Genomic DNA, 10,944 nt, shown 5'->3' with positions numbered 1-10,944 from the left:
GGGGTTGTTGATTTTTTAAAAAAAAAAATCCTTTAGACTCAGGAATACACCATTGGATCTTGTAATGCAGAACAGGTTCTCAACTGCTTTGTACCAGACATCTCAGAAATGCTTCTCGCTGAGATACCAAACTTTTGCTTACTGCTGCTGATTGTGAATTAGGGCTTACTTGACTGAATGCTCTTTTATCTATGACCATTTACTTAAGACAACAAAATTAAAAAACAACATAAAACAATGCCAAAGATGTAAGGTAAGTGGCAGAGTCCTTTCACTGGAGGCAGATAGTTCCTGCTTAAGTCCTTGACATCTCCAATTAAAGGAGCAGGTAGCAGGTAATAACAAAGAACCTTGGAGAGGTTCTTGTAGTATATGGATCTGGGAAACTATTTACCTGGATAAAATACGAAACCATTTTAAATAATTTTAGATTTCTGAACCACATCTATAAAGCTTTAGCCAAAATGCCATGCAACCATCTGACTTCCTCAGGGAGTGCTAGAAGCCTCTGAAAAAGACCCTGCTCCCTTCCACTTTTATTTTCAAAATTGGCCAGAAGGGCAACTGGAGTACATGCAGGCCTGTGACATTGTTTTGATAGTCTATGGATAGGAAACCAAACCTGCTGCTGTGGAGTTTCCCTTTGAAGTCTGTGCTGGCATCTCGAATGAAGAAACCGTATCCTCCTGTTGCTCTTGAATTCTGCTTTTTTCACTCTCTTCTGAGCTGCTTTCAAGCTTGTGGTTTACTACTGCGGCCTCATTGTTTGGGCTCCTGGCGGGGGGAGATCTAAGGTTAGAATTTCCTCTAACATGTAATTAGGTTAACTGATACTATATACCATTTCAATAAAGTCTGTAACTCAAAATAGTGACTGTGAAGTACACTGACTTATCCTTTACAGGACTGGGGGGTTGAGTGGGGTGGGGAGGGAACCAAACAAGGAAATCAGCCCTTGCTTTGAACTGTGCCTTTTTACATGAGAAAGATTTCAGGAGTTCAAGGAAATTGACTTTGCTATTCTCCCACCTCTCTATCTGGAGTATAATCCAAGCAGAAGGAAAGGGGAAATCATTCATGTCCAGGGAACATGATCTCAGAACACTCGGCACTATGGTTGGGCCTGGGTACTGCTTGGATGGGATCCCACCAGGAAATACCAGAGCTGTAAGCCAGACTGAGAAGTTAAAAAACATCCCAAAGAAGGCAGGGATAAACCAGGCCATCCTGATGCCAAGAAAACCATGAACTTGGGCAAGTAGGTCCCCAGATTGGCTTATGACCACAATATTGCAGAACTCAAAACAAACAGACAAGTAGAACAGTAATTTAAATCGATACATAAATCACAAGTGCTCTCTGCAAGAGAGTAAGCAGCCACGAAGAAAAAGGAACTTCCCAAAATGGTAAGAAACAGGCATATCATGGACTCCTTTCAGAACATGTTCTGTAACTTTAATATTATCGATGGCAGGGATTTGTGGACATACTAATTTTATTTTTACAGAGGGGAGTTTAAATACAGGGGTGAAGACAGGTTCATATGGGAGGCGATTGTCTCCAAGATGTTCTCGTCTAGTCAGCTTCTGTCTTACACTTAGCAACACAGTGTCTACTGTTCAGTCTGGAAAAGTTTGGGGAAGGGCTGGGGGATGAAGTTGTAAGCAATTGTAAAATCCCCAAGGATTTAGGGTTCTGCTTGCTTTGCATCTTAACCTCTTGGAGTATAGCCCTGACTTGAAAAAAATACTCCTGAAGTCATGGAATGTATGCCAAGAAAAACTGCAACAGGAAAAGAATTGTCTACCCTTTTTGCAGATACTTTGATAGCATTATTACACCACTACATTGCAAAAACATTTCAAAACATTTAAGATTAGAAAATCTACATCCCCCCCCCCACATTGGGTATATGGTCCAGAATAGAATCAACAGGTCCCCGATTTAGCCAAAGCCTTTCTATTTCTTTGTTCAGTTGAAAACTTTAAAAATTGGGGAAAAACAAACTGGAAAATACTAAAATGAGAGAAAGGTATGTATGTATGTATGTATGTATGTATGTATGTATGTATGTATGTAAGTAAGTAATCAATTTCTATAGCTGCCCATCTCACAGATGTGACTCTGGGCAATAACAACACATTAAAAATAATAATAAACAAACTCCACAGTATCAACAGAACATAAAGAAAGTACAATGGTAACTGAAAATAAACTCAAAAAACATCCAGTAAAACCGCAACATCTCATAGGCCATCTGATCTCTTGGAAATGTCTCTCTTATGCAATACATTTTGGTCTGCTTGGGATCTGTTTTCAAGACCCATAAGCCACTATCCAAAACAGCAAAGCCAAAGACATGTTCTGTTCTAACATCTGGGGGCAGATGCTACTGAGGTTTTCACCCAGAGATGGCTACCGAATCAGAATGAATATTTTTTGGAGGCAGTGGGTACAGGAAAGGAGCCATCATCTTTTGAACATGCAACGGCTGGAGCCATTTCAGATTATTTGCAGGATTTGCCCCTAATAGCTCGGATCCACTTTGCTTTACCTGGCCTCGCTCTCTTGTGTCTGCTCTTCTGGCTTCTCAGGTGCTTGTTCACGATTTCTCTCCTTTGGCTCTAATGAATCTGGGAACGGTGGTTCTTCATTTTTTGGTAACTAGGACAGAGAAATAAACATTAAACAGCAAATGTTAATGGGACTAACATGGGATAAATAGAAAAGCGTGTTTGTGTTTAAAATCGTAGTGATTTAACCATAGCTATGTGGCAAAAGCTGAATTCACCAGCTCTTAGATTAATGCAGTTTTTATGAGAGACATAATTAATTAGTCCAGTAAATTCTGGAGAATTCAGAGTAAGAAAAGGAAAAAAGATAGGAAATCTGAATGTTGCATAAAAACATGCGCGTAATTGGGTTGTTCAAAAACATGTCTATTTTTAAAGGATATTTAAAAATGATATCACTCTGGTATCTGAGTGCACCCTTATTTATTTCTTTATCTATTTATTTATTTAACTATATGATTTTGTTTTCCTAACAGCCATCCGATTTTGAACAAGCAGAAATTTGCACAGTATTTCCAAAACCATTAAAATAAAAAGAATATAATAATAATAGAAATTTATTAAAAAGTACTAAAATTACAACCGAGTCTTAGCCAATTATATCTCTATTTTTCATGTATAAGCACCATGTAGAAGAAAACAGTACCTGTGTAATAAAAGCAGGGTTATATTCATTGGCACAATCATTTTCTTTCAACCAAGGTGTATCTTCTACATCATTTGGATGGTTTTGGCTTACATCACTCATTCTAACGCCATGCTCTGCTTCCTTGGTATTACATACAAAATCTTCCTTCCTTGGGCTCTGCAGAAAAGTTTGTTCGTTTGGTTTTTTTTTTTGGTGAATGAATGAGACAAATGATAATGCCATTAAAAAGACAAATGATAGCTAAAGAAAAAAATGAGCACGGAAAACATGTATGTTCTGTGAGACTCCTTCAGTGCATATGGATAATCATTAAAAATAGAAACTCACAGCATGGGAGTGTATAACAACCCCTTTGCCTGTGTGTGAAACAAATACAACTTTCTCAATACAGTGGTACCTCGGGATACGAACTTAATCCGTTCCGTGACTCTGGTTGCAACTCGAGTTGGTCTCAAGTCGAAGTAAAGTTTCCCATAGGGTTCAGTGTAAATCCGGTTAATCTGGTCCGCCCTCCGAATTTGGTCGCAACCCGAGGCGAATTTCCCCATAGGGTTCAATGTAAATCCGGTTAATCCGTTCCGCTCTCCACCTGAATTTGGTCGCAACCCGAAGCAATTTTCTCTTCGGAGCCTGACTCCCGCCAAGCCTGCTCTGCATTTTCTTTGGAGCCATGCTAACACGCACACCAAAAACCTTCGCAAAACACCGCAAAACACACCACAAGCCTCACTGAACGTCTCCTTGCTACCGCGACCTCGCCCACAGGAAGCCGCGACCGTGTGGCAGCAGGGAAAATGGCCGCGGATCCGGTTCGTAAGTCGAGGCGAGTTCGTAACCCAAGGTAAAATTTTCTTGCCGAAGCTGGTCGTAACCCGAAATGTTCGTTAGTAGAGGCGTTCGTATCCCGAGGTACCACTGTACTTGGAAAAAGTCATTTTGACTATAGGTAGTCCCCGGGCTAAGAATGCCCGGTTTGCAGATGACTCTTAGTTAAGAATGGAGCCTATTGTAGCAAAATCATTGTCCAGTTACATGCACAATGATTTGAGTTAAATACACAATGGTTCCAGTTAATTACACAATACAACTTATAATGTATTACTGTTATATAATACTGTTCCAGCTTACATACAAATTTGCTTTAAGGACAGACCGTGGGAACGGAACTCATTCTTAAACTGGGGCCTACCTGTACTAGGAGCCCTGGTAAAAGAATATTTAGATGCCCCTTAATTTTCACTCTGACACCAACATTATAAAAAATTCTCATGGCCCTTCAGAAATCGAAGAAGTAGAAAGGTGTATATCAAGGGAGAAGGAAGATTGCTCCAAATCAAACTTCTCTAAGACGATGGCTTGCAGATATTTAGAACTTTCAAGTCTCATAATCTTCCCTGACTGGGATTTATGAAAGCTGAAATGTCATGCATGTTATACTTTCTGCTTCTACTCCACACCAGGATTTTTCTTGTCACTACTGGAAGTAAAGCTCCACTAATCTGAAGTCAGATAAACAACATGTTCAACAGAAGAGAGTATCTATAGCTCAGGGTTGAACTGTGAAGTCCTTGGTGCTCTCTGAACATGGTTGTTTGTCTGAAGACATTTCATTACCCAACTAGGTAACATCATCAATGCACTGATGATGTTACCTAGTTAGGTAATGAAACATCTACAAGCAAACAAACAAGCTCAGAGAGCACCAAGGACTCTACAACCTTTTCTTTGGCTATAAGAAATAAAGGTAAAGTCTCTTCTGAACTGAACTTCCTGGTGGCTTCATGGACATGTCCACGTTGTTTTCCCAACAATGATACAGAAGTAGATTGCTGCTGCTCTTTTCCATTCTAGCTGAGATTTGCTGGTGGCCCTACCCAAGCACTAGTAAGGAAGAATGTACAGAGTCCTTCAAATGATAATATCAACAGAACGTTGTTTTTGTCTGTGAGTGTTCCATTGAAAGAAACAGAACATGTAGCCATACCTGCAATAATTTAAAAGGATTTTCTCTGAAAAGGGATGGGCTTTGTGAAGGGGACAGATCTGAAATGCCAATAATATTCAGTCCTTTCTTTTTCTCACGCAAACAGGCCTGTTGGTGCCTTTTTATTCTTTCCATCTGCTCCTCCACTGTCATTCGTGGGCGAGTACTTTCTGCCAAGCATAACTGCTCCACTGCGCTTCTTGGCCTTTCCTTGAAGGAAAGAAAAGGGGTGATAATAAAAGTACTTCCCCAAAGGACAATGTTTTGCCACAGTTGCCATGTCCTTCAGCAACAAGGCTATTCCAAATGCTACAGAAGCATTGAATCATCAAGATTTTCAGGTTCTTAATATACTGCCCAGTGAGAAACCCCATAAACATTTTTGACTCCATTCACGCACGTCATCTAGAATATCAGCAGGCAGATTTTCAGCACTGTAAAAATGCCTAAATGAGCCTCCTTCCAATCTTCAGTTAGGCACAGAACGGGTTGCACTGATAAAGTGAAAGCACTGTAATTTTTCCTTTGCCTATTTGCATTTTCTGTTTATCAGTGGTGATTCTAATGAAAGGTTGTGTTAGATGCCCTATGTGGTCAAGTCGTGTGTGGCGAGGCTAGATCCAGGAAACAAGAACCACACAGATTTCAATAAGTTATCTTTAACGCTAGTCTGGGGTAAATACAGAATCTTGACAATGGCATGAGGAATTTCCTACCCTCATATATATAGGGAGTTCATTAAGGCAGAGTCTCCTTAAATGTTCTGAAGCACTTCTTCCCAGGTTTCTTGCTACCTGGGCTGAGTTGCTATTTATGAGATAAGAGCTAAGCTGACTCATCCTCCTTCTCAATCATTTATGTTTATTCTCCCTTCCATACCTTTCCTAGCCTCCACACAATTTCTCACCTCTTAACTTTTCACAGCATTGTTCTGATCATGGTGCTACAAGGTAGAAAGCCAGGAAGATAGATTTACCATGCTTTTCAAAGGATACACTCCTTTTGATATTCCATTCTGGATTAGCAGCATTTTTTCTGTATGGCATTCATATGAATGACAAAGTATGTAAGGAATAAAGGTCTTTGGTTTAGGATCAACTTGGGAGAAACTTATACCATATTTCCTAATGTACAATATAGAAACGTTCCTTGGACCTCATGGAAAACACATGTTTGATGGGTAACAGACCTCTGGGACACCAATTATTTTCTGAAGGGAAAGGTATTTCCATTCCTGCTGCTGATCGCAATCCTATTTAATTCTGTGCCAAGGTTTTGGATAACATTCCTGTACCATATTAGCCCATTTTCAACCCTTCAAGGTAGATCAGGCCAGGAAACCAAGGTTATGAATGCTAATACTACTTTTATTATAAGATTACAGTAACAGAATCTTGCAAATCTGAATGTGCTTCCCCTCTCCCTCCCTTTATCTTCATGAGAACTAGGGAGGGTTCTGTCTGAGACACTTTATCAAATTATATGTCTGCCCTGGACTCAGATTTCTTTTATCTAACTGCCGTCTTGGTTGTGGCTGTTCCTCCTGTTCCTCAAGGTTATTCCATATACCTATTACATCCATATTGCTGCCATGTTACTAGCTGAGATGCCATATTGATGAGAGCATTAGAGGCAGCAAAGAATACAATATATTTCTTTTAAATACCGTTCTTAGATCTATCTTCTTTGTTTTCCTTAAAGTCACGTAAGAAGCTATTGTTGAAGATTCTGGGGTTGGTGACTTTGTTCTGGGTGGCACAACTCCAATAGGAAAATGTGATCCTATAAAACAACACAAAGTATGCTACAAATGTCAGAAGTATGCATAATTCATGTGAGAAACATGTTAATATTACAGTGGTTAGGCTTCCAGTTTCAATGTAATAGGACTTAACAAGGATTTTGCAATGCAATTACATTAGATTTCCTCAACCTGTCTCCCCCCTCCTCTGCCTCCAATATACTAGAATGAACATTCGGAATTTCCAGCTTGCCTTTGGCCACAATGGTCGGGAGCTCTACTTGCAGTATACCCAGGCTGCATCTCAAATAAGATATATTAGACTGAAATCAGACAAACATAGATTAAAACCTGAGCTAATCAATATGCAAAGTTCCTGGATCAATGTAAGTGTTATGATAGATTGTAGATATTACCATTTAGGGATGTACGTAGTACATAATATTTTGATACCACAGGTAATCCTTGTTTAGTAACCGCAATTGGTTCTGGGGAAATGGTTTCTCAGTGACACGGTTGCTGAGTGAACCACTTGACACACAAAGAAAATGAGAAAGAGAAAGAGAAAGAGAGAAAGAGAGGGAGGGAGGGAGGGAGGGAGGGAGGGGCTGTGAAGATTGCTGGTTGCTGCTATCTCATTTAGATAAAGTTCTATCGTGCAGCAACACCAGCATTATTCTCACTCTGGTGTGCATTTTTGTCAGGTGCAGAAATTTGGGCATAAGTGCTCGCATTGGTTGGAAAATGATTTTTTCACTACTGTTTACTACTGTTTATTACTGTTGTATTTGCAAATGGTCACTATCCAAGACAGTTGCTAAACGAAGACTATCTGTACAGCACTGATACTGACGGGTCTGCTCCTGTATTGCTCATACACCCCATGCTCCCATCTTGATCTTGAATCACTATAATAAATTGCAAAAAGCAGACCAGATGGTGACGGATTTACTGTAGTAAATGCTTAATACTGGGACACAGAGAGATTAAATAATAGAAAAGCTGGTCTATGGAACTCTATCAGCTTGGAACTTTCAATGGAATAATTGTAATGTAAAAGTCTCACCCTTTTACCATGATTTTGGACAGTACTTTGCTGAGGATTCCTTTGATCTCATTTAATAATGGTCTCATAATTTTAAACCTCTAATATTTACTATCTGACTTACATTATTACCAGCTCTTTTGAGAATTTAAATAGGAAAAATTCTAACCATACACTTAAATATTAGATCATCTCTTGTTTAATTGTCCAATGAAAACTAGTTTTGTTTTGCTTCCAAAGACAGTGTATTGGACTTACTCTGAAGACCCATTTTCTGCAAAACAGGATGAACTATAGGGCACTCTATAGTCAGTATCTCCCTCTCACCTATTTCAGAGGTAGGACTGGGAGAAGGAGATTGCCTTTTCCCCAATTTTAGAACAACAAGCCAGAAAGAGAAGCTCAAAGAAAGAATATTTGAGAAAGACAGAAACGGGAAAAATATGAAATGCTACAAATGACTACAGATGTTCCCTCCTCCTTTTCTGATATTGTCTGGTGTGGAGCTTTATTATGTGGGCATTTTCCCAACAATACTGTGAAGGATGGACGGAAGGATGCTGCACTCTGCTCTAGAAAATGGACCTTCATGATAGTTCAATGTACCATTTTCTTATAATGTATCCAGGACATTCTGTATTGGGATATACAAGAACTGTGCCTCCTGGATGTAATCCTTGGAGATTGGTGGGAAACATGAGATTTAGATGAGTGATATGAAGAACTGAAGTTATTAATTACTGAGTAGTCTCCTTTCTCTTCCCTGGTAGGGAAATCAGGCCCTTTTCTGGGTTAAAACTGAATGCTGGTTGAATTATGTTCTTTTTTCCCCCTTTGCTGTAGACCAGGTTCTTGAGGAACTGTATTGTGATCTGGACATCCTTTTTCCACTGTTTGATCAAAGGGCATCTGATCAGCAGATTCTCCAGATGGGGTACATGGCAGAGCTATTCCTCCCAGAGAAAGCAATGGCAGAATCATTCTGATCCCTGCACCCAGAGTGAGTAGGAGGATAATGCCAATTACAGGATGCTCTGGCTAAACTGTAGAAAATTGGCTGTTTAAAAACTAGGTACAGCCCTCTTTTCTGAACAGCATCTTCTCATCTTCTTCTGCAATTTTTACGAGAGTCATTTTATTAATGAGAGTGGTTTCTCTAGTCAGATAGAGACGTAAGTCACTTAGGATCACAGAACTCTGTAATTCTTTGGATCCCAGCCACAGTCTTAAAACAAAACCTACCAGTTATTTAATCAAACACCTTGTACGAAAAGAAAAAGGATGTTGTCACCCCATAGCAGTTTTCACTAGCTATGGTTTTGCTTTTTTTTTTTTCATCACTAAAGTAAAGAAAAACCAACCAACCTCAAACATGGAAATTCTCTCTTTTGTTTTCTCCTTACATCCAGAGTTTTGCAAGAAACTCTCTGAAAGGAAGTTCTACTATTGCTTATGTAAATGTGGAAACTGTTTTGCCAAAGAGACTTGGACCACTGAAATTGCACTGTACAAAACTCTGTCTCTAGCTAACTCATTTCACTTATGCAAACAACAAGCATAAACTGGTCTTTGGAGACCCTTGGCAAGACAACAGTGAAGTCCCAGTTTTAAAGGCTTTTAAATACAATGAAATGTTTTCTCCCCACTAATGTCAACAGTTTCTTACTATAACTTAACTGAAGTTTATAGACTTGCATTTGAGAAATTAATTGGTGTGTTTGCTGCAAGAGAGTGCTATTACCCTAAGTTGGCAGGCATGGGAAATGCAAGAGCAGCTCTTGTTAAAAAGAAATGATTACATAGCACAATCACAATGTTTCAAAGAAGGAGAAAATGCAATTTTCGGCACCATGCCCAGACTGAATCATGTTATTACCAGACAGACAGAACCTTTATTTTGGTCACTAACCAATAAAAATACATTCAGTAAAACAAACAAAGCAAAGTTAACCTCTAACATCAATGGCTACTGGCAACCATTTGTAGGTGAAGCTTACACATAATGAAGCAACATTTTGCTACTTTTAGAGAGAGAGATTTATCTTGGTTACCTAACAAACAATGCAAATAAAAATTATTGGAGTTCCTGGGAAATTCAGATAAAAAAGGGGTAATCAGCTGGTGGCGAATGTCCCTGTAGACCTGGCAGTACAAAAGAACATGGGATGTCTACAACACCCGTGTCACAGGGGCAGTGTTGAGTTTCATAAGGGGTTTTCCTATATTTCCCTTCCGAAACAGCTGTGGGGAGAACGTTAAATCAAACTAAAGTTAAAGCTCTCCTGACTTTGGGAACTATGATGTGTTATAAATATGAAGTTGGTATAGGAGCTAATATCTGGTTATTTACAAATATGTTGTGAGAAAAAGCAGCAATTTCTGTTTGGCCTTCTATGTCTAAGATCCTTTGCTTTAATATTGATCTCGCTTGATCTAGCCCTAAAGTTAAGATGGTATCACTGGAAAAGCTACAGTGGCTCAGCTTCTTTGGACAGCTGTTTCCCAAGATGATTTGAAGTTGTCTGCCAATATTAGATGGGTCAGTCCACCAGGATTGTTGTGTAGTTTTAGCCAGTAGGAAAAGATATTTATCCAGAGATGGGATTCAGGTTTACTGACTCCTGCTTCCTGTCAAAGTACTGCATTTGGGACGCAGCAGGTAACCTGAAAGATGCTTCTCAAAAATTTTGTTTGAATTCTTTCTGAGGTCATCATGCTGTTAGGTGGTCCTAACTGAGCCCCATATAGCAGTTGGGTTTGGGCTTTAGCTGCAAACAACTTAACTGCAGCAGGGATAAACTGTGCTCCTCTGGCAAAATAATAAGTTTGAATGGCTGAAGCAGATCTCTGTGCATTGCGAGATAGATAATCCAGGTGGGCATTTCTGCTTCCTGAAGCTTGAAAAAACTATCCTTATATATTTAAAAATCTTAACCTGCTCAATGGACTGCC

General features: G+C 39.4%; 1 protein-coding gene across 11 annotated transcripts in view; it reads right to left on the bottom strand.

Annotated features, from left to right (window-relative positions):
- The window catches only part of PLEKHA5 (pleckstrin homology domain containing A5), a 211,283-nt gene that overhangs the window by 1,282 nt on the left and 199,057 nt on the right, over positions 1 to 10,944 (bottom strand). For 10 of the 11 annotated variants that reach the window (XM_088141330.1, XM_088141320.1, XM_088141322.1 and 7 more), the window contains 5 exons: positions 6,873 to 6,988; positions 5,207 to 5,416; positions 3,220 to 3,378; positions 2,555 to 2,664; positions 623 to 774 (listed from right to left, as the gene is read on the bottom strand). In XM_088141330.1, the coding sequence (XP_087997456.1) occupies positions 623 to 774; positions 2,555 to 2,664; positions 3,220 to 3,378; positions 5,207 to 5,416; positions 6,873 to 6,988 (747 nt within the window). Of the gene's footprint in view, positions 1 to 622; positions 775 to 2,550; positions 2,665 to 3,219; positions 3,379 to 5,206; positions 5,417 to 6,872; positions 6,989 to 10,944 lie in introns of those variants that run through there. The other variant, XM_088141331.1, reaches the window with a different exon arrangement.

Source organism: Python bivittatus, unplaced genomic scaffold (genome assembly GCF_059951505.1).
Source record: "Python bivittatus isolate LINGU-HERP-01145 unplaced genomic scaffold, Pbiv_v1 ctg000330_np1212, whole genome shotgun sequence".
NCBI classification, from domain to species: domain Eukaryota; kingdom Metazoa; phylum Chordata; class Lepidosauria; order Squamata; family Pythonidae; genus Python; species Python bivittatus.
The sequence above is the reverse complement of the archived record's forward strand: the minus strand, read 5'-3'. Positions and strand labels throughout refer to the sequence as shown.